This window comes from Crinia signifera, chromosome 7, assembly GCF_055691185.1.
Source record: "Crinia signifera chromosome 7, ASM5569118v1, whole genome shotgun sequence".
In the NCBI taxonomy this organism is placed as follows: domain Eukaryota; kingdom Metazoa; phylum Chordata; class Amphibia; order Anura; family Myobatrachidae; genus Crinia; species Crinia signifera.
The window spans coordinates 145790693-145815546 of NC_139223.1; the positions used below are offsets into that span (position 1 = coordinate 145790693).

The following is a 24854-nucleotide window of genomic DNA, read 5'->3' on the forward strand; positions in this document are numbered from 1 at the left end:
TGGTACCTTTCACACTGAACCCGTTTCTCCCATAAAAAAACAGTGGATATAATTTTAAATTGACTTTTATGGTTCATATTTTTGTATTATAGATAAAAATAAGCCTGTTTGTGGATGATTATGTACTGGACCAATTACAAATGTCTTTAGTTATATATTAGAGAATCCTTTACAGTGCCAGTGATTTGCCTGGCAATGTCTGCCTCCCCTCTTATCTAAGCATCTCCCTCCCCTCCTCATCAGTCCATGTTGCTATAACTGTATGCTCTGTAGTGTAGAAATATGCCATCAATGCTTCTCCACTACTTCCAATGCTATTTGTCTGGTTTCCTGATTCAGGATTGTGTCATCAGGCAGGGACCCTTCTTTTAACATGGTTACACAAATACTAGGTTTTTGTAACCGGTAAATTCACTGTGGCACTTCCATACTGCAGCTAAAACAGTTTTGAAAGGTTTGGAAAAATGGCAATATATAACGTGTTATAGCTGCAATGTGAAAGGGGTATAAATAGGTCGGAAGCTATTCATGCTTTCCTCCTATTTGCAAGTATTTTAGAGGAAGTCTTCTGTAAATAGCAACAGTACCTCTATATTCCACATTTTTTTTTCATGTTGTGCTTCTATTATTGCATCTGTTGGATATGATGAAGAATTTTTTATGCCTGACAGTGTGATAATTGTTGGCTACTGTCATACTGTGCAATTATTGGCCCGATCACTTGAAAATATTCCTGTCTGGCCAATATTTACCCATTGTATGGACCCCTTTTAGTTGAGTTTGAGATTACATTTTGAGATTAACTACATTTATATTATGACTTTTAGATTTTTCATAGTTTTATATTGTTAAAATTTTAGGCAGTTTACCCAATTTACATTACAAATAGCCATATTGTTAAATGAATGCTTTATATAACTTTCCATAGTCGGATATGCAATGAAAGAATAATTCATTAGACAGCATTCCGTATAGCCGTACATTGACAATATGCAAAGAATAACCCTGAAGCCATCAGACTAGGAATATAATAAACTAAAGGAGCCAGATGCATTTATTTCATTAAATTATTATTGGAGTATAAAGGTCAGATCTTAGGCGAATTCTCTAAAAGTGGAACTAGGTCAGATGTTGAGCTGCTTTGTAGTATATGGATCTTTTTGATATTGCTACTTGTTATAAAGTAATGTACTGTTTCAGAGTAGCTGTATTATTTAATATGTATGAATGATATAAACAGTGATGCATAGATTAAAGGAGATACAGAAGTGTCCACTTAAAAATGCTGGGTGTCTTTTTTGTAAAAAATTTTTGCATTTGCCAAATGGAATCAATAAGATGCACAAGCAGCTTCTGCTGATTAAAATTATATGCAGCATGTCTATGTGCAGTGTGCGACTGCAGCCATATGTGCACACTAAATGCTACGTCACTGTAACCTTCCATTTCTTATAGACTAACTGTTAGGCTTGTTGGTTGCACAGTGTAGTAAATTGTATTAAAAATATAACTATATTAATATAAACATTTGATTGAAAGGCATTTTTCACATATGTACTGGCCTCTAATATGAACCACTTTGCAGCACTTTGTTGCTTTCTCACCTACTGACAATAGTACTAGAACTCACTTGCCTATACAAAGTGCTGTCAGCAGATAAAGAGGCCTCAGCCTATCCAGCAGGGATTCTGTCCAAACCAGGTCACATTCTGTGATACCAATTCATTATCACTGTCATACAGTAAATAAATAATGTGTGTAATGCTGAAGGGTTCACTGGTCCTTTATAGTCTCTAGCCATTGCAGTGTTCTGTGAGAAAGCACTGAGGAACAATATGAATGCCATCTGGTATAGGGCAGCTTTCCTTAGAAGAGATGCAATGTTCATGGTGATACATTTGGAAAGCTGATGTAGGCGCAGCAGAGTGCAAATTCTGTGGCACACTGTCACACTCTTAACCTTTATGCAGTGCCACTATTCTGAATATATCAGTAGAAAGATGGCACCACAGGGAGCTGATCCCCACACAGACAGCACAGTGGCAGGTTCTAGGTGAATGGGTAAAGGGAGCCCCCTTGGTTTTCATGATAGATACACCACTGCCACTGAGGATGTAGTAATGGGGTACTAAATGATGAGCGTTGAAGGGTGGAATTTCCTAGATTACATTTTTAAATGTAATTATTAAAACCAAAAAATGTCCAACCCATGACATCAGCTATTAAAAGAAATGCTAATAACTAAGACCCTTATCCGTTACAAAATTCCTTAAGGACAATATACTGACCACTATACTCCTTTAACATAACTTTTAGTGTCATAAAGAACCTCTAAATTATAATCAATACCTCTAAAACTCACCATAATATTATAAGAGAAACACTTTTCCAAAATGTCTTTAATTGGAGAATTTTCAAGATGTATCGCTTTTAGCATTTACAGTATCACACAATACATATTTCATGTCTTTATTGATAGTGTAGACCTGGTTCTCAGAATGCTGACATGCATTCTTATTCATGGCTTTGCTGTATTTCTCACTGTAAGTGTTTTAGATAAGGTAGCTGTTCATTAAAATTCAGATATCTAGCACCATGGTAACCAAGCCACGGTACAGCTAATATGACTTATTTTTCTACTTGATGGTTTAGAAATAAGTATGTTTTTCCCCCAGCAACAAAACTCAACCGCTCTTGAAATTCCGGGAACTTCAGCCCAAGAATAATAAGATTACTCTGCATTGCGAGGGTTCAGAAAAACAATAAGTCAATTATTTATGAATCTTGCAAAAAAACAATATAGGAAGGCTATTTTAATAAAGGAAAATAAGTGGCACATTCCCTGAGGCCATCAGCACAACGGCTTTCTAGTATCAAAGTACAGATAGAATAGGGTCATCAATCTCTTTGGTGTTCACCATAAAAATATTTTCTACATTTATGGTTAATATATATATATATATATATATATATATATATATATATATATATATATATATATATATATATATATATCAGTGAAGTATTAAAGGGATAAAATAAGATCTAGAACTCAAAAATTGTCTTACCCTGCATGTTTACATCTGCTCCTACAGTAGGTTGCTACAATGCACGGGCTCTCTAGACCAGGATAGTTTAGAATATGTTGCTATAACTTGAACCAATGAAATGGGGGCGCTACACCAGGTGATCAAAACGTGAAATTTTTTTCCAGAGAAAGGAGACTTATACTCCCCTGTTTAAGGCCTCCTTTAGTTCTCCTTTTCTGAGTCTCCCTCCACGTATATGTGTATATGAAAGGGACAAGAAAAAAGGAAAGAAAGAGGGCAACTTTCCTCGTGTGATATCGTCGTGACTGTTTTACAGTACTAAAAACAAGGTGCTCATCTTGTTGCAATATCTAATTAGGAAAGCATGTATGATGGAGGTTATGTCCCCCCTTTTCCAGTGCACTCACAAGATAGCAAAACACAACAGGCTCTTCATGTATCTTTGGGAATACGGTCATACAGGATTTCTCAAACTGGATAAGTATTAGGGGTGGATCCCCCCTACCCAATATACTCACTCAGAGTCAGACAAAGGTTTGCATATTTCGTGGGTCTTTGGACTCCGGTATTCCCTGTTCCTGGGTGCTTTGATGTTTAGCGCGTTCCAGGGCAGGAGAAAAGGAAAAGAAAGGCACTGCGAGATACTGTATGTTAAAACAAGTATCTCTTTATTAATATATTAACAGTGTCATTAAAAACATATGTTACTATGTAACAAATTCCACTTTGGAGCCGCTGGAGCTAAATTGGACCGGTATAGCCTGGAATTCTTGAGGTGTTGAATTAGTGGACAGGGTACGTGGGGCCCCGTTGATTCCTGACCACGGTTAAATTCCAGGTGTTTCCGTCCAATAGACCACAGGCATCCAAATAGGAAAGGAAAAAGTTTAGGTGTGTATAGAGAGGATCATCCACCAACGCGTTTCGATCCAAAAACGGATCTTTTTCAAGGTGCTTTTCAAGGCATCTTGAAAAAGATCCGTTTTTGGATCGAAACGCGTTGGTGGATGATCCTCTCTATACACACCTAAACTTTTTCCTTTCCTATTTGGATGCCTGTGGTCTATTGGACGGAAACACCTGGAATTTAACCGTGGTCAGGAATCAACGGGGCCCCACGTACCCTGTCCACTAATTCAACACCTCAAGAATTCCAGGCTATACCGGTCCAATTTAGCTCCAGCGGCTCCAAAGTGGAATTTGTTACATAGTAACATATGTTTTTAATGACACTGTTAATATATTAATAAAGAGATACTTGTTTTAACATACAGTATCTCGCAGTGCCTTTCTTTTCCTTTTCTCCTGCCCTGGAACGCGCTAAACATCAAAGCACCCAGGAGCAGGGAATACCGGAGTCCAAAGACCCACGAGATATGCAAACCTTTGTCTGACTCTGAGTGAGTATATTGGGTAGGGGGGATCCACCCCTAATACTTATCCAGTTTGAGAAATCCTGTATGACCGTATTCCCAAAGATACATGAAGAGCCTGTTGTGTTTTGCTATCTTGTGAGTGCACTGGAAAAGGGGGGACATAACCTCCATCATACATGCTTTCCTAATTAGATATTGCAACAAGATGAGCACCTTGTTTTTAGTACTGTAAAACAGTCACGACGATATCACACGAGGAAAGTTGCCCTCTTTCTTTCCTTTTTTCTTGTCCCTTTCATATACACATATACGTGGAGGGAGACTCAGAAAAGGAGAACTAAAGGAGGCCTTAAACAGGGGAGTATAAGTCTCCTTTCTCTGGAAAAAAATTTCACGTTTTGATCACCTGGTGTAGCGCCCCCATTTCATTGGTTCTAGTATCTCTATTCTTTCACAGTTCTCACAAAAGGTCTGGGTGGGTCCTTTCTCTTACTAGAACCTGAAATATAGGCAGCTTTTATTGCGCAGATTAATATAGACCCCATCTCTCTACTTCTCATGTTGCTATAACTTGTTGTTGGTGTGTCTCTTAGCATAAAATAATAATAACAACAGATATTTGATTTCGTTCGACAACTTTGAATAAGAAAAATTGAATGCTGTGAGGACTAATAGGAAGATAACAATGCCCTGCTCTGTTTTAAAACCATAATGGAAGTGGTAAATGAGGTTCAATGTGGATAAATGCAAGGTTATGCATCTTGGGAGACATAACCAATGTGCTAGTTATAACCTACGCGGGGAGGCACTGGGTAAATCAGAATCTAGGATTCCAAATTGATAACCTCTTTAATATCTGGAAATTTAGTTCTGACCGATGTTCCAAAATGAAACAATAATCAGTGTGAAACTTACCTGGAGTCATTGCGCGATGCTCAAGAAAGTTTGCAGGTGGCTGTTGTCCTGCAGTGTGGGATTTATCATAAAGGTACTGTAGTATTTTATGAATGGGATGTTGATGGACCATGGCAGGGGTGAGTTGATGGACCATGATGGTCCCCTTGAGAGATACTGTATAGGCATTCTGACCTGACATACAGTAGTGTATCCGTACTGTTGGTTTTCACAGTACAATCGACATAAACTACACATAGAGTATCATTTGTTCTCTATTCTAATCTGACTGGAGTACTATACAGTAATTATTGTTACTATCTACAGCCAAACTTACTTGTGTAGCTTGGAAATACATTTAAAAAAAACCCCAATACAATATAAAAGTAATGATCATTGTGGTACAAGCTTCAGAGATAATTCTTATAGTGTACTTAAAAGATTTTCATGTGTGTAACCAATGACAGATTAAATAAGCATACAGTTCATACTAACCTTATGCATGTTGAGTTATTTTAGGGAACATACTGACTTCCATACTAATATACTGTAGTAAATGTATGTATAGAAGTATACTATACAGGTATTACTCAAAGGATATTGATTTAAAGGAGAACTATGTTTTATTACATCTACCTATTTAATATATTGTGTGTGTATATATATATATATATATATATATGGTGAAGGATAGACGCGTCACTCCAGGGGTCTTTTTCAGGATTTTTATAGCAAATGAATAAAGCAGTTACATGTCAAAGTCAACGTTTCGATACTCAGGGGTATCGTTGTCAAGACAGCATGTAACAGGTAATAGACATCAAGGTAAATGCCCGCACGGCGGCGGGACCAGGCATATATACCATAAAAAACATACTCACTGACTCCATGTGATGCGGACCGGCCACCGGGTGCAGCGCGCACACCTCCTGTCACTGAGGCAGGAGCGCGCACCACTGACGTCACCCCGCCTGCTGCATAGCAACGCAGCCAGGACGGGTGAGCGTCCCCAGCAACCAGTCAGCATCCCCATAGCCAGGACTAACACATGAATGAACACAGCGTGTGAATATACAATGACCAGCGCGGGGGATCAGATGCGATGCGATGCGTGGGGATAGCACGGGGGCCGGCTCGCAGTCTATTGGCAAACGAGATTAGGAAGTAAAGTCAGAGCAGGCTGTAGAAATAAAGTCAACTCAGGCTGATGATGCCCGGGTGTTAGACGTCCATATAGAGAATCCAGTTCATGTCGGCGATGGAGTCAATGTCGACCAATCAGTGGTCTTCCAGGTGCTGGGAGCAGTGGTACACACACTAGACGATCCACAAGGTAGTGTGATTTACGGTGCTGCTGACAGCAGGGCGGGTGGGTAGCGCTGCAAGTGCGGCTGGAATGATAATAGCGGGCGAACGGGTAGCACCGCCGGCACTGCTGGACTGTTACAGGGTGCACCAGATGTGTGAACCCGCTGGTGGGAAGGTAGAGCGGACATGGCTCTAGGGACATAGTGTCTCGATGGGGCAATGTCAATGAATCAAGTTGGAGGGCGACATACGTGCCGACTTAGCTAGGGCAATATATTCAGAAAAATAAGCTCCAGTTCAATCTGTCATTTAAACCAAATGGTTTGACAGTGTTGAGCTTATGGATCCATTTAGCCTCTAGTTTTAGTAAGAGGCCATACCTGTCGCCACCTCTAGACAGCACAGGTACGTGGTCGATGAGAATAAACTTGATGTCAGCCACAGTATGTCCTGCTTCCAAACAGTGACGGGCCACTGGTTGGTCTGCTTTTTTAGATGAAATGGCATTGTTAATGGCGGACCGGTGAAGTGCCATTCGTTCCCTGATGGTTCTTATGGTTTTGCCGACGTAGTGTTGTCGACACGGGCAAAAGAGCAGGTAGATCACATGGGTAGTGAGACAGGTCAAGACATGGTTGATGCGGAAAAGCTGATCATGATGGGGATGCTGAAAGGTCTTACATACTACCAAGTTGCGGCAGGTAGTGCATTTGAGGCATCGGTAGCAGCCAGGGGATTTATGGAGGAAGTGGACTTTGGGAGCTGTGGTTTCGAAGCCGGTGATGTCGGCATGCATCACCTTGTCCTTAATGTTTTTGCCACGGGTGTAGCAAGCCATGGGGCGAATTCTGCTGAAGCACGGTAATGATCGATCAGATTTCACAATGGGCCACAGGGCTGTGGTGGCACGTGCTTCAGCAGAATTCGCCCCATGGCTTGCTACACCCGTGGCAAAAACATTAAGGACAAGGTGATGCATGCCGACATCACCGGCTTCGAAACCACAGCTCCCAAAGTCCACTTCCTCCATAAATCCCCTGGCTGCTACCGATGCCTCAAATGCACTACCTGCCGCAACTTGGTAGTATGTAAGACCTTTCAGCATCCCCATCATGATCAGCTTTTCCGCATCAACCATGTCTTGACCTGTCTCACTACCCATGTGATCTACCTGCTCTTTTGCCCGTGTCGACAACACTACGTCGGCAAAACCATAAGAACCATCAGGGAACGAATGGCACTTCACCGGTCCGCCATTAACAATGCCATTTCATCTAAAAAAGCAGACCAACCAGTGGCCCGTCACTGTTTGGAAGCAGGACATACTGTGGCTGACATCAAGTTTATTCTCATCGACCACGTACCTGTGCTGTCTAGAGGTGGCGACAGGGATGGCCTCTTACTAAAACTAGAGGCTAAATGGATCCATAAGCTCAACACTGTCAAACCATTTGGTTTAAATGACAGATTGAACTGGAGCTTATTTTTCTGAATATATTGCCCTAGCTAAGTCGGCACGTATGTCGCCCTCCAACTTGATTCATTGACATTGCCCCATCGAGACACTATGTCCCTAGAGCCATGTCCGCTCTACCTTCCCACCAGCGGGTTCACACATCTGGTGCACCCTGTAACAGTCCAGCAGTGCCGGCGGTGCTACCCGTTCGCCCGCTATTATCATTCCAGCCGCACTTGCAGCGCTACCCACCCGCCCTGCTGTCAGCAGCACCGTAAATCACACTACCTTGTGGATCGTCTAGTGTGTGTACCACTGCTCCCAGCACCTGGAAGACCACTGATTGGTCGACATTGACTCCATCGCCGACATGAACTGGATTCTCTATATGGACGTCTAACACCCGGGCATCATCAGCCTGAGTTGACTTTATTTCTACAGCCTGCTCTGACTTTACTTCCTAATCTCGTTTGCCAATAGACTGCGAGCCGGCCCCCGTGCTATCCCCACGCATCGCATCGCATCTGATCCCCCGCGCTGGTCATTGTATATTCACACGCTGTGTTCATTCATGTGTTAGTCCTGGCTATGGGGATGCTGACTGGTTGCTGGGGACGCTCACCCGTCCTGGCTGCGTTGCTATGCAGCAGGCGGGGTGACGTCAGTGGTGCGCGCTCCTGCCTCAGTGACAGGAGGTGTGCGCGCTGCACCCGGTGGCCGGTCCGCATCACATGGAGTCAGTGAGTATGTTTTTTATGGTATATATGCCTGGTCCCGCCGCCGTGCGGGCATTTACCTTGATGTCTATTACCTGTTACATGCTGTCTTGACAACGATACCCCTGAGTATCGAAACGTTGACTTTGACATGTAACTGCTTTATTCATTTGCTATAAAAATCCTGAAAAAGACCCCTGGAGTGACGCGTCTATCCTTCACCATATTCCATTCCTTTTCGTCGGCACCCGGGGCAATTTACTTTGTGGATACTAGAGTGCCGGTTCGTCTCCACGTTCTATATATATATATATATATATATATATATATATATACACACACACACACACACACACACACACACACACACACTGAGGTGTGTCACTGAGGAAGATGACATCTAGGTACCTTACAAGGGAACATACAATCTCAAGCACCTAAAAAGAGTATTAAGCTACTATTAAGCTACTATCTGTGTAGCTGTATCCAATGTAATGGCCACAGTAGAGCTGTGAAGTGTCCAGGAAAACACTGGTACAATGGACATGGTCCATAGTTGCACACAATACATATATTTTCACAAAGGTATGCACATGCAGCTCCTGAATTGTGATTACGGACACATTAAGGATCCATTCACAAGTGATTGGCAAAAATTGTCCAACTGTGGTCCTATATGGAGCAAATACATCTCTGGTGTCTCACTTGCAGCGGCCCTTCAGACTGACCCTATCCTCACTCAGGGAGTTGATGTTCCTTGGATTTGCATTGATGCTGTGAATGTGTGCCGGCAGCCGCCAAAGCTCCAGTGGGCAGCTTTATACAAATCCAAGTCGCTGTAACATTAGCATATTTTTGTTCATTCTTTGAGTCAAATATTGCAGTTACAGCAGCTTTAGAATACAACTTTGAATCAGCAGTTGGGCAACCATTAGAGTTGTTATGACATGGTGACTTTTACATGCATATTTATGAATGTTACATTAGCGGTTCTAGTAATTTTGAGAACCTCAAAAGTTGATTAAGTGCTACAATTATGCCCCTTTCCCACTGCAGCTCTTAAACGGTAATTTGCCATTTTTTTTAGCCTTTTTAAACGGGTAGAGCTGCAGTGGGAAAGGGGCATAATTGTAGCACTTAATCAACTTTTGAGGTTCTCAAAATTACTAGAACCGCTAATGTAACATTCATAAATATGCATGTAAAAGTCACCAGCTCCGCCCCCGAATGCCGCTATTGGCCGCTAGGCCGCAAGGCGGCCAATAGCGGCATTCAGGGGCGGAGCCGCAAAATGTAAACAAACACACGTGCGGCTCCTGCTCACAGTCCGTGGGTTTCGCATTAAGCCGGTTTGTTATTTTGCCAAGTCCCGGGGATGCTACATGGAAAGAAGAGGATGTGATCTTCGCCGGAGGACACTTGTAAGTATAGTTTCCTTCCACAGCTACATCTATTGATTGCGTCGGAACCGGACACCAACACCGGAAGAGGATGCCGACACTGGATGCCGACACCGACTGAAGGCTACCTACGGGCTCAAGATAGGTAAGTATCAGTGTGTTTGTGTAATGGATGTATTAAACTTTTATTTTTCACGTGTGTCAGTGTGTTTATTTAACTATTTCTTTTACTGTGGAACTACAAGTGCCAGCGGGCCCTTTAATGCCCCGCAGGATGGGACTTGTGGTTCTCCAAGTCCCAGCCTGCGAGGGAGGCTTGCTGGGACTCATAGTTCCACAGTAAAAGACAATAGTTTTTATTCTATTTTTTTACACCATTCCATCAGCCAGATGCCCACCGCCCAGGGGCATCTGGGACAGCACCAGGCTTCAGCCTGGTCAGGTAAGTCCTGGAGGGGGGGGACCCCTTCATTGGGGGGGTCTCCACTCCCCCAGGGCCCCTGGCCAGGCTGACTGGTCAGTAGGGATGAATGCTTTGGCCGCGGGAACTTATATCATAAGTGTCCCCCGGCTGTGGCATTACCCTGCTGGCTGGTTTGGCCTGGGGCTGGTTCTTAAAATACGGGGGACCCCTAGTCATTTTGTCCCCCGTATTTTGGGAACCAGCCCCGGACCTGGAGCCTGGGGCTGGTTTTAAAAAATCAGGGAACCCTTATTTGTCGGGTTTCCTGATTTTTTAATACCAGCCCCAGCTCTTTCAGCCTGGTGCTGGTTACGGCAGTGGGGGGGGACACCACGTCGTTTTTTTTTAAACCCCCCCCCCTCCATCTTTACTATCATTTTAAACGGGTCTTTAAACGGGTAAGTGGGAATGGGAAAGGGGCTTTATGGCTCTTACATGTTTAAAGACCCGTTTAAAAAAATCGGGTCTTTACCCGTGTAGGCAATGGGAAAGCAGCATAAGTGAAGATGGTAGGTGCAACTAAGATGACCAGCAGGCTTTCTTTATGGAAAGGCAACATAACATACAATATATGGTACTGAAGTAATATTATAACCTGGCCTGAAGAATCAATTACTGTAATAAGCTTTGCTACTGAACAATAAAACTGTATTTTTTATGTAATGCATGTCCATCACAATCCAAGTATATAGTTACCAATGGCTGGCTGGAGCATGTATAATATATATATATATATATATATATATATATATATATATATATATATATATATATATAGTAGTTATCTGATTTATTTGTTTTCATGAAATCTGTTTTGCCACCTGAAAAATGGCAGTGTATTTTATGTCCTTTTGTATTTTATTAATTTACTAATCCATCCACCATTTATTATTTCTCAAATATATGTTTTCTATTTTATTTTATTTGACGTGTGTTGCATTTATTTAATTTATTAACAGTTATTTCTTGTTTTTTTTTTCTGCAGTTTACATTTCTGTGCGTCCATCTTTCCACTATCAGGTCTTTAATTTTTATATTGCTATCATTTCAATTTTTTTTTGTTTGTGATGTGAATTTTAATTCAACACAATCCATCTGTTTAGATTTATTTTAGTTTTCTTCCCATGTGTGACACCAAAGCACAAAATCTTTTATGCCGGAAACTGACTTGTTTTTCCTCCAACTTTTTATACTAGGTGGTTGTGAATGCGTTGATCGGAGCCATTCCCTCTATTATGAACGTGCTGCTGGTTTGTCTCATATTCTGGTTGATTTTCAGCATTATGGGCGTGAATCTTTTTGCGGGAAAGTATTATCACTGTGTTAATACTACCACTGATAAAATGTTCCTCGAAACTGAAGTTAATAACAAAACAGAATGTTTGCAGCTTGAAAAGGCAAATGAAAGTGCCCGATGGAAGAATGTAAAAGTGAATTTTGATAACGTTGGTGCAGGGTATCTTGCATTACTTCAAGTGGTAAGTGAAGGTGCATTTATTCTGCACAATTTAAGTTGTTAATATTTTTTTCTTTATTTTTATATTTTTATTTCCATTTAATTTCATTATTTAGCTTTTTTTAACCACGTACTGTATCACCTTATCTAATTACCAAGCTGCTATCCACACCAGTGCAGCATTGCACTACATTTAGGGGTGTATTCAATACGGTGGTGAGCAGCTGTGAGGGGGTTTGGATGACGAGGATGGCTTCTTTTTGGCGAGGAAAAGCCATTAAAGGATGGCGAAAAGCCGTCAAAAGATGGCTAGGATCCCCATAAATGGTGAGTTTTGCCGTAAATGCTGCATTTTGTGGCGAGTCCCACATTTTGATGGCTGAACTCACCGTTACCAATGTCCTCCCCTTCACTCACCACTTCCACCTCGCTGGTTCTTTTCAGCGAAGTGGAACCGGCGAGTGAAGGGGACGACATTGAATATTGTGCAAAATTAACCCGAGTTAATGTTTAGAGCGCTTTTATATGAGTTGTTGCCTTAGCAAGCAGCTGCTTATGGGGGTGGTCAATTCCCCAAGATTAAAGAAAAACAGAAAAAACAAAGTTAAGCAGCGCTTTCACACAATAATTGTTGAGAGTGTATGCATCAATCTAATCATAAAAATGTAATAAAAAATACAATATTAAAATAACAGTAGAATTAATAGGACCTCTGGCATATATAGTCACCACTGATGAATTGATGAACCTGCTCTGATCTTGGAAATAAATGTCCAATGAAACTTGGAGGGAGTCCGTCCATATATTGTATATGACCTGTGGATGCTTGGTTGATGGCCCGTTGGCAGAAGTTGGTATAGCCAGCCCGGGGAACCTTTCTGTTTGAGCAATCCAATTCCAGAAATGATGGTCGGTCTGCAACCTCACCGATGAATAATTAGGACAGGATCAGATAGTTCAGCAGGTGGTCGAATGACAGCTTATAACAATTGGCAGTGTGACTTTTCTCTGGAGGATGGTCCAAGCGCACAAACGCGATTCGCTGTGCTGACTCACAGCTTTATCAAGGTGTGTTCTACTGGTGGAAGTCCACGTTATTTATACTTAACTTCCTCACAAGGGGGAGAATCCAGCTAAATGGTCTCCTGAAGCCTTGTCCGCCTTCCAGCAATTAAATCAAGCCTTCACTTCTGCTCCGATTCTCCTTCAGCCAGATGTCTTCTAAACTTTTATCCTCGAGGTGGATGCACAGCATCTGAACATGGGTTCTACTAAAAACTGTCAGTTGTCCATTCCAGGCAGGTTAATAATCGAAGATTACGCGATCAACCCGATTTTGTCTTTCACCGGCAAATTAGCTGGTGATTGACACAAAATCGGGTCCATCGCGTTGATTGTATGCCTTAAGTGCCTTAAACTTAAGGCATACAATCAACGAGATGGGCGCCGTGCTAGGAAACAAGTACCAAAATTTATGTGTGCATGTAATAAGCTTCTATATATTGCAACCACTTAATAAAACTGCTGAATCCAAGTATTATTTTCTTGCAGGCCACATTTAAAGGATGGATGGACATTATGTATGCTGCAGTTGATTCACGAAAGGTTGGTATAAGTTATGAACGATTCTGTTTGTGTGAGGCCAGCATTATAGTTTAACTTTTAGGGGATTATTGAATCACCTGCAGCCATCTCCAGACGGGGGGAGATGGCTGCAGGGCCCTATTCAATGCTGTCTTCCCTGACAGCATTGAACAGGGTATCTTGGCAGAATGAGCCTGACTTTACAAGCAGTTGGGCTTGTTCTGCCGAGAACGGGCGGGAAGTGATGAGCTCCTGGCTGCAGCTCGCCTCTTCCTGACCGCAACTCACAGCCATGCCCCCTTCTCATCCCACTGCAGGCGGGACATTGAATCCCACCTGCTTTTTCTCGGCCGAGCAGACCGAGAACGGGACAGGGTCACAGCTGTCGGGCCAGCTCAACAGCTAACCCCAGATTAAATACCCCCTTAGTAGTGTAAATCTTCACCAATGCTACCACAATTTAGCCATATACTTACCTAACAACATTGTGAGTGGCTTTGTCATGGCAAAAAGGGTTTGTGACATTAGCAAAAAAGGCATAGCTTAGCGGGAATGCTTTGATCATGAGTCACGACTCCCAGTTTTGTCAATGTAGGGGCATTCTGGCCATATTACCAAATCTTTTGTCTCACTTGAATAGACACTGTATGCATGCACACAGCATTTGTTCCTTGTAAGTGTCAGGGAGCTTCTCAAAGTTCTCCCCCCACTAAAGGAGACTGCACTAGTTGTTGACCCATGATGGTATGGGGATCCTAAAGATTGGGATGCTGGCAGGAAAAAAAAAAAACAGCAACAGCATCCCAATGACCAGGATCCAGACATCTTTTAGGTGAGTATTCTAAACCTGCAACCCACTTCCCGAACCTTAACCCTCCCTACCTGCTGCCTAACCTTCCCCCTGCAGCCCAACCCTTACCCTCTCTGCCTTAGTGTCTAACCCTGTACCTTCATAGTACCATACTCTAACCCTCCCTTCTTAGTACCTAACCCTAAATTTCTACCTGCAGCCTAACTTTACAAAGTAGGATCATGCACATGATATACAGACATTGTTGCATCAATAAACTTGACTCAGAAGTAAGAATCAAAATCAACGAAAATGAGGGCTAGTTGCCATTGCAAGGTGTATGCTGTAGGAGATGGAGTAAGATAAGGACAACATTTTAAAGGGAAGGGGCTGGCAGATAGGAGTGATACGGATCGGTTAGATAGTGAACGTGGAACAGAGGTTTAGGATAAATAATGACTGGGTTTGATGAAGTGTGTATTGAGAGTCCTATGAAGTTTTGTAGATAAGTGGAAAGTCTTATAGATAGAGGTAGAGAATTCCAGAGATAGTGAGCAGCACATGGAAAACAGGAAGAGAACGAACTAATCAGTTGGGAGGAGGGTTGCATGCATTTGAGGAGTAAAGAGAATGGGTGGGAATGTAAAGGGATAAGTGAGCATGAGAAACTTGAATTTGAAAGGAAAGTGAAAGGAAAGGTGGATGTTTGCATAGGAAGATAAACCAGGATAAATTGGAAACATTTTTCAGGGATAGAGACATTTTCAGGCAGGACAGATGGGAAACAATGACAGTAGTCCAACTGGAGATGACCAATAAGTGAATGAGGATCTTAGTTGCATACATGGTGAGGAAGGGTCTGATCCTGGAAATATTTTTAATATGGCAATAGCTGGACTGCTAGGGGTACTGAATGTGCTATTTAAAGAAGAGGGAGGAGTCAAGAATGACTCCAAGGCAGCATTCTTTGGGGTTAGAGGAGATAGACGTGCCATGAATAGATATTTAAATTGACTACATATATATATATATATATATATATATATATATATATATATAGAGAGAGAGAGAGAGAGAGAGAGAGAGAGAGAGAGAGAGAGAGAGAAAAGTCCTGTTAAGATGCTGCAGAGCACACAGCACAACCGGCACCAGTCATAGGAATGAAATTCAATGTATATTCATTTAATGAAAAATATCCAGGCTCAGTACAGTGAGATAATCATGGACACCCATCAGGCAGATACAACAAGGCAATACTTTACACGTCTCCCTCAGGGGATCCGAAATAATGGTGTTCAACCTCTCAGCTCATACTCTCTCTGAGATGGAAATGTCTGTATTAAATAAGGGTTTAACTTTTGTGCAAACCCACAAGCAAAGACCTTTTGAATGTGAAACTGAACTCTTTCGCTTTCACAGACAGTTACGCCTTAAAGATTATTTTCTCAGGCAACCACAGGCTTCCAATGTTAATCCATCTCCTTTTCGAGTTAAGAGTGACTTTGACCCCCCCTCCCCAAATGCATCTATTGATACCTTTATGCGCCTTGTTAAAAGGGATGCCCTACCGGTGGTTAAAAAAACGGGTAGGTACTACTCCAATATTTCACAGGGTGAAAAACTGGCCATTAAATCCCTGCGAGACAATTCCAATATCATCATCCGCCCCGCCGACAAAGGCGGGGGCGTGGTAGTTCTCGACAGGGATTATTACATCAATGAAATTAAAGGCCAGTTGAGTGATACCAGTTGTTATTTAAAACTTACTTATGATCCCACTCAAAAATACAAGAAGGAGTTTGACTCCCTAATTCAGATGGGATTAAGTAATAACTGGATCGATGAGCCCACCAGTGAGTTTCTTTGTCAAAAATTCCCTGTGACTCCCTTGCTCTATTGCCTTCCTAAGGTACATAAGTCCCTGGTCTCCCCGCCTGGGAGGCCAATTATTTCTTCCATGGGATCAATCAGCCAGCCGGTGTCGCAGTACATAGATTTTTTTCTGCAGCCGGTAGTACAGGCTAGCCCATTTTTTCTGCGTGACACTACCGATTTTTTAAACAAACTAAGTCAGTTTGGTCAACCTACAGAAGGGTGTTTGCTGGTGACCCTTGATGTCACCAGCCTTTACACAAATATTGAACATGACGAGGGCATCGGAGTGGTTCGAGAGTGTATCAGTGCCAGTCCACTTTATACAGGTCCACCAGTTGATTTTTTGTTAACTTTGCTTGAATTGGTTCTCAAAAAAAATTATTTTTTGTTTGATAATGGTTTTTTTTTGCAGCGCCGTGGTACGGCGATGGGGTCTAACATGGCCCCATCGTACGCTAATCTTTTTATGTTTCAATATGAAAAACGGTATTTGCTTTCCCATTCCATCTTTTCCAAATTCATTAGTTGTTACGTTCGTTATATTGATGATTTGTTTTTTGTTTGGACTGGCACTGAGACGCTTCTCAACGATTTTGTATTTTTTTTTAATTCCATTCCAGGGAAAATTCGATTTACTTCGAGCTACAGTCCCACATCCTTACATTTTCTTGATGTTTTGATTTCCATCAAAAATGGGACTTTTGTCACGTCACTCTTCAAAAAACCAACCGATAAAAATACTCTTTTACTTGCATCCAGTTTTCATCCCCAGCCGCTTAAACGCGGATTACCGTTTTCTCAATTATTAAGAGCAGTACGTATCACGTCTGATAGAGCAGCACTAGACGGTGTGCTGACTGATATGTGTAAGCAATTCACTGATCGCCAATATGACCACAGAGAAGTGGACGAAGCTAAATCCAAATGCCTGAGTTTATCCAGGTCTGACTTGTTGATTCCTAAAGTCAAAGAAGAAAAAGAACAGAGGCTACATTTTGTGACCACCTATTCTACAGCGTCTAAGGCCATGAAGCAAGCCTTTCTGCAACATTGGCACATTCTACGCACAGACCCAATCATGGGGAAGGTGTGTCAGAGCCCTCCAATGTTCTGCTTCAAGAGAAGCCAAAATCTTAGACAACAGTTGACCTACTCGGACATTAGTCCTAAAATCGATCAGAGAAGTTGGCTTTCAAGGCCAGTTGGCTCACAGAAATGCACCGGATGTGTCAATTGCCGACACATAATCAAAACCGTTGTCTTTATACACCCCATAACAGGCAAAAGATACAACTTGAGGCAGGCTATGGACTGTGATACAAAGTACGTTGTGTACTTAATTCAGTGCCCGTGCAACAAATTGTACGTCGGCAAAACAATGAGAATGTTAAAGGAGAGAATTGGAGTACATAGGTCCTCAATCAAGAAGGCCTATCAGAAGATTGATGCCAGCACCCCTCCGGTAGCAAGGCATTTTGTCGAAATGGGCCATTCCATTAAGGACTTTGCCTTTATGCCCATCGAACATGTGCCTCCGTTGAGGCGAGGTGGTGACAGACATGGTCTTTTAATGAAAAAAGAATGCTACTGGATCTATGAGCTCAATTGCATGAGTCCGGTTGGCTTAAATGAAGAGTTCTCTTTTTCCCCTTTTATTAAGTAATTACAGTGTTTAATTGCTTTATTTGTTATTTACCGCTTCCGATGTCCTCCATTATATTTGGTGTTCTATTTAGTGTGTTATGCGTCATATAGGTGTTATTCGCTTATTGACTTATTGCTATGTTAATTCTTTTGCATGTCTCCTCTGGCACACAAGTTCTTTGTATTAGTATTTTCTGCTGTTACTATGGCTACATCTTGGCTTATACGTGATACACACATTGGTGTCGGATTTCCATGGCAACAACCTGCGACCCGGCTCACTTCCTGGGACCAGGAACCACATTACCTTCCCCCCGCGATGAACGCTGCACTTTAGTTCCACACCGCCGTATGGACTTCCTGTTCACGCGTGCGGCTGGTGCTTACTGCGGTGACGCGCGAGTGGGTGATTGGATGTGAGCGCCGGATCCCCGTGATTGAGCTGACGATGCGCAGGTGAGTATGGCTCTGTACACCTCTTATATTCGAGGTCTCTGGCTCAGTGTCTTGATGACCCCTCTTGATGAAGGCGCTGTGTGCGCCGAAACGGCCGTCAAAAAGAGGAGACGTGTAAAGTATTGCCTTGTTGTATCTGCCTGATGGGTGTCCATGATTATCTCACTGTACTGAGCCTGGATATTTTTCATTAAATGAATATACATTGAATTTCATTCCTATGACTGGTGCCGGTTGTTCTGTGTGCTCTGCAGCATCTTAACAGGACTTTTCTCTATTCAAGTGTGACCTGGCACGGTCCATTCATTCAAGTCAGCGGGTGCGACTGCTCTTTGGACTATATATATATATATATATATATATATATATATATATATATATATATAGTGCAGTAGAGCCAGCATTCCCCCACATGAAAGTAATGTGGAGGATCCAGACCAGGTTTTGGAAGCAGTAGCAGAATCCCAGGTTTAATCAGCAGCACCTGGGATTTCCTGAGATCAGGGTTTCCAGGGCAGAGTCACCTTGCTCTCATTGGTAGAATATCTACCCGAGTGATAGGCCGTGGGTGTTAGCATAGGGACTATGGGAGACTTTTAAGAGTTTGCCTGGCATACAGGCTGAGAGAGCCTGTATGCTACTGCCTGTAGTACTGAGTGCATGTGGATAGAATCTGCTATGCTGTAACCTGCTGTTCAAAATAAACACCAAAATCATCATCTGAGACCTTGTGTTTGTGATCCTTCACACAATATATATATAGATGGACCTGCTCATCAGATCAGTTCCCGGCGTGACTAAAGGACCACCATGCGCCAACCGCCAGAGTTGCCTCTGTGTTTGTGCATGTGTGATAGAGAAACAGATGTAGCTTCATTCGCTGCCAACAGTGTTTTGGAGACAGACAATCAGACACTAGACCTATATATATATTTATATATATATATATATATATATATATATATATATATATATAATGAAACTCACTCACCCAATCTCCGTAGCAGGCAGACAAAGCAAGAAGGGACCAGCACTCGTTAGTGGATGAAGAAAGTTGTATTGAAATGACAATGCAGGCATATTAAGTACAAACATTGTGTACAGCTGACCCAACAGCTGTTTCAACCAGAGGTACTGGTTTTCGTCAGGGGTGACGCATACTGGAAGCAGTGGACATATAAATACAAAAGAAAAGGGCGCCAGTCCCTCCTACACTGACCCCGTCAGCTGGTATCACCAGCGGGTTCAGCGGTAACTGACAGCCGCAGTAGCGGGGCTGCCGTCATCGGAGCTGACGTCAGCAGGGGAATCCCCTGTGTCTATCCGTATGTGATCAGCTGCATAGAGCAGTTTGTGTGCGGGCGCCGGACTGCTTGTTCCTATGGCAACAAGCTTAGTGCATAGACAAGGGGCGAGATGGAGGAAAAGTATATGAAGTGTATGGTATGTGCCAACGATGTGAGCGCTGTCATAATGTAACGGCAGCTGACAGATGTCAAAATGGAGTATAGGGACCTTAAAGCGATGATACTCAGTTAGATACGTGGTGGTGATAGCAGGTGATGACTCAGGGGTAGTGAATATGGCACCGCCAATGGTGCAACAGTGTACGTATTCAGCAAAAGGCACATAATAATTTTTCAGCAATAAGCACATAGTAACTTTTACATGTTGCAAGCGACTACAAAGGTGGGCTGGTGCATTGAATAGATATTTAAAGTGACTATATATATATATATGTATATATATATATATATATATATATATATATATATAGTGCGGTAGAGCCAGCATTCCCCCACATGAATGTAATGTGGAGGATCCAGACCAGGTTTTGGAAGCAGTAGCAGAATCCCAGGTGTAATCAGCAGCACCTGGGATTTCCTGAGATAAGGGTTTCCAGGGCAGAGTCACCTTGCTCTCATTGGTAGAATATCTACCCGAGTGATAGGCCGTGGGTGTTAGCATAGGGACTATGGGAGACTTTTAAGAGTTTGCCTGGCATACAGGCTGAGAGAGCCTGTATGCTACTGCCTGTAGTACTGAGTGCATGTGGATAGAATCTGCTATGCTGTAACCTGCTGTTCAAAATAAACACCAAAATCATCATCTGAGACCTTGTGTTTGTGATCCTTCACACAATATATATATAGATGGAGCTGCTCATCAGATCAGTTCCCGGCGTGACTAAAGGACCACCATGCGCCAACCGCCAGAGTTGCCTCTGTGTTTGTGCATGTGTGATAGAGAAACAGATGTAGCTTCATTCGCTGCCAACAGTGTTTTGGAGACAGACAATCAGACACTGGACCTATATATATATTTATATATATATATATATATATATATATATATATATGAGATAGATAGATAGATAGATAGATAGATAGATAGATAGATAGAGAAGAAAAACAAGATAGGAATTAAATATGACCCTAAGGTTATATCCAACCCTTAATTTCTGTCACTGTTCTAAAAAATAAAAAAATTGTGTATAATTTCAGATATTGAAATCTGTATAATTTAATAAAATAATCTGGTCAAATCTATCTGCTGCTGGATCTGCACAGTTGGAAGGCCGTGGCACAGCGGTAAATGTGGAAGCAGATAGAGCAGTACAGACTCTTCATCTGTACTGTCCTAAAAAAATTTAAATGTTTATGGAAAAGTAGGCAAGAATTAATTTTATATATACACAACAGAGAGCAATGTATCCATAGTTTCGAGAAATGCAATGTAAAATATAATGAAGTACAAACACAAATTACAAATTAATTTTATTTTAGTAAAGTGACATGTAATTAAATACAAACATCTGCTGTTTTCCCCTTTAGAAATCAAATGGGAATACTTCTTCTATTACAGTTCAAATGTAAATATCTGATGATGCATATAGACAGCTTCATATAACATAGTAGCCACACATCAGCTGCAAAAGTGCTCATCATCATCATTATCAGTCAGTGTACAGCAGGAATTGCCAAACTATGGCCCTCCAGCTGTTGTCAAACTACAAGTCCCATCATTCCTTGCCATTTGCTAATAGGGAAAGCTAAAACTATGGCAATACATGCTAGGATGTGTAGTTTCTACAGCTGGAGGGCCACAGTTTAGCCATGTCTGGCTACAGTATCTGAACTCACTCTCCAGGAACCGCAAGAAATATGCTTCCTTAGTGATATCTCCAGGCAAGCATTTAGGAGAAAAGTACTTGTTATACATTGCTCCACCCCTTCCTTCCCATTCCACTTTTACAATCATAAGGAGGCTCAAGAACAAGATGTGCCCAACTCTGCAAACAGATGGAACCCCTCTCTTTCATTGTCAGCGTTCGCCAGAACCTCCCCGCTGGCGAGCACTGGTGGAGAGGGTCTCCATCAGACTGGGACGCACGTGCGTCTCACATACACGCGCGTCCCAGTCACTCGGCAGCGTGATCCTGCCTTTCTCCGCTTCAGGGAGATGGGCAGGGTTAGGGGTGGGTTGGGGCGGCGGTGGGGACCGGCAATGGCAGAGGGGGAGGCTGCGAGCTCCGTCAGAACAGCTTGCATGTGCATCTCATGCACGCGCGTCCCTTCCGACGGTTGACGGGGGCTGGCGATGGAATCAAGCAAGCATGACGCCGGCTCCATCTGTATGTACATGTTCAGCTACGATCTTCACATTTTATCTTTAAATCAGGTTTGCACTTATTGCTTGAAACTAATTTTACTTTTAATATTGTTTCCTTTAAACAAATATATACATTTTATATAGAGAGATGTTTTCTAATCTAGCAACAATAAAATGTCTTAAATTTTCAGACAAACATAAATATAAAAATAATTTAGGTAGGCATAAAAAAGTAAATGTGTGAATTGTGTGAACTGAGCATAAAATGTAAAATACTAACACTTACGAAGGTGTTAATAAATTCTAAAAACCAATAACTTGGTTGTGGGACTTTTAACAAATATTCTTCTACCTAAATAAGCAATAAAACATCATATTTAATAATGTATTCAGAAGTGTGATAAAGTACTTTCCTCTGTACTTAGAATTCTCTTATAGCCATTGCACCTTGGTTGGAGCAAGGTTGGTAACATATGGACCTGGGTTGAGGTGCAGTGTGAAGGCACCACAATTTATAACCCAACCTGGCAATTTGACCCGGGCTATAAAAAGGGTTAATCCTGGGTTGCCCGATTTAATGTGAAAGCACCGAATGCCGGTCCAACTTGGCTTTATGATGTTAAAGGGGTATTATACAATAACCAAATAAATACCTAAAATTGTAAATATATTCCTTGTGTGTTCTTAGACTTAAGCCCCGTACACATGAGGCGACATGGGAGCCTGTGCTGAGTGAAGGGCTAATGCATGATCGCTCAGCACACATTGCGGTACACCCGCGATGCACAGGTGATATGTGCTGAGCGAACTGTGCAAAGCCAGGCTTTGCCTATTGTTTTTAGGCAAAGGCCTGTGATCTAGAAGGAAAAACAGTGCAAGCACTGTCTTACCCTATGGGCAATGTGCAGGACCGTGCATCAGCGTCGCCCGGGGCTATACACAACATGGAGCAATGAGTTAGCCATTTCTAAGCGATCTAGTCAGATCGCTTAGAAATAGAGTGAAATCACCCCATTTGTATGTCACCTTTACGTACCAAAACAAAACACCCAAAAGGAGCCTTTGGCCACCATTAATAAGAAGATTTAAAATTTATTTAAATGCTAATCTCACTCAATTCTAAATTGCTTTTACATTTACCACTTTAAAAGGTTGGTTCTTACAATCTTTTGACACTACTTTTTATGGGTGCAGATTCATATTTGTATACTCTTAGTAATGGATCCTACAGCGTGTTTTATCTACCTATAAGACTTCATCAGGGGTATCTCTTAAATTATCGATGTTCCAAATTGGTGTATTAAAATAGTAATCTGCGAGAACAAATTAAGTATAGTGGTATAATAAGCCCATATCCACCTTAGGACTTGTGCTATTATGACAAATAAAAGTGTATAGATTAATCAGAATGGTGGTCTTACAGACAAATACAGTTAAATGATCTTACCCTAACTTCAATTAAAGTGTTTATTGTGTCTCTGTTTATTGGAAATCTATACATATATAAAGGTTGACTGTATTACAATTATAATATATGTTCTACTTTATTTTATTTTTTTTAGTTGGAGGATCAACCTAAATATGAAGAAAACCTATACATGTATTTATATTTTGTCATCTTCATCATATTTGGCTCATTTTTCACTTTGAACCTCTTCATTGGTGTTATAATTGACAACTTCAACCAACAAAAAAAGAAGATAAGTATTTTACACGTGCTCATCCAATGTTTTGTGCACAATAATTCGATATTTAGTATTATGACAAAATATTTATTTATGAATTACCAATTATTAATATAATGATTAAATTATTACTCATAAGTCCCTGCCCCAGTGGAGATTACAATCTATATTCCCTACCATATGTACATGCACACACAGACATTCTATGGTTCATTTTTGTTGGGAGACAATTAACTGGCCAGTATAGTTTTTGGATAGTGGGAGGAAACCGGAGTACCCAGAGGAACCCACGCAAGCAGAATTGACGAACTCAGCATAGTTAAGGACCCATGATAGTTAAGAACCCATGACCTCAGTGCCGTGAGGCAGTAATGCTAACCATTACCCTGTCCAATGCTGGATGGAATTGTACATGAATAATTGAACCTAAGGTTCTATGTTGTAGTTTATAACCCTAGTTCTGTTTCTATTCTTTACCTGAGCAGTGGCCGAACTATAAATTTTGCTCCCCACAGCCAAAAAAGTTCAAGTTTCCCCCCCTCCCCTTCCAAAAAAAAGCCAAACAAGTTGTCTACCCCGGGAAAGGATGGGGCAAGTTCAATAGATTTGGGGCAGACCCTTTTTTTGTCCCAATTTAGCATTTAGAGATTTTGAGAAATGTGTGTTTGTAATACTTATTTTTAAACAATAATATGAAACAATAGTAAAGGACTGAGTACCTAGCAAATGTTTCTGCAAGGTTTTAACCAGTGTTATTTTTATCCTTTACTTTGGAGGTCAAGATATCTTCATGACAGAGGAACAAAAGAAATATTATAATGCGATGAAGAAGCTAGGATCTAAAAAACCACAAAAGCCCATTCCAAGACCACCAGTAAGTATTTTATATATTATTATATATTAGAAAATAGTGTTAGTGTAATTATATACAATCTGATTGTTAAGTTTTATTGAAATGATACAACTAAATTATGCACCTGACCTTACCAGTTCATTCAAAGACCTATCATGATATAGAAAAAAAAACATGTATTAAAAATGTCACAGCGTGTCAACATTGAATTTGCAGAAAGGGGCCGACCTGTGCTG

At 41.5% G+C, this 24854-nt stretch overlaps 1 protein-coding gene across 4 annotated transcripts in view; it reads left to right on the forward strand.

Moving 5' to 3' along the window:
- LOC146020645 (sodium channel protein type 2 subunit alpha-like) overlaps positions 1-24854 on the forward strand; it is a 233277-nt gene that overhangs the window by 202651 nt on the left and 5772 nt on the right. For all 4 annotated transcript variants that reach the window (XM_083153906.1, XM_083153905.1, XM_083153909.1 and 1 more), the window contains exons 23-26: positions 11860-12141; positions 13671-13724; positions 23643-23780; positions 24535-24639. In XM_083153906.1, coding sequence (XP_083010032.1) covers positions 11860-12141; positions 13671-13724; positions 23643-23780; positions 24535-24639 — 579 coding nt within the window. The remainder of the gene's footprint in view (positions 1-11859; positions 12142-13670; positions 13725-23642; positions 23781-24534; positions 24640-24854) is intronic.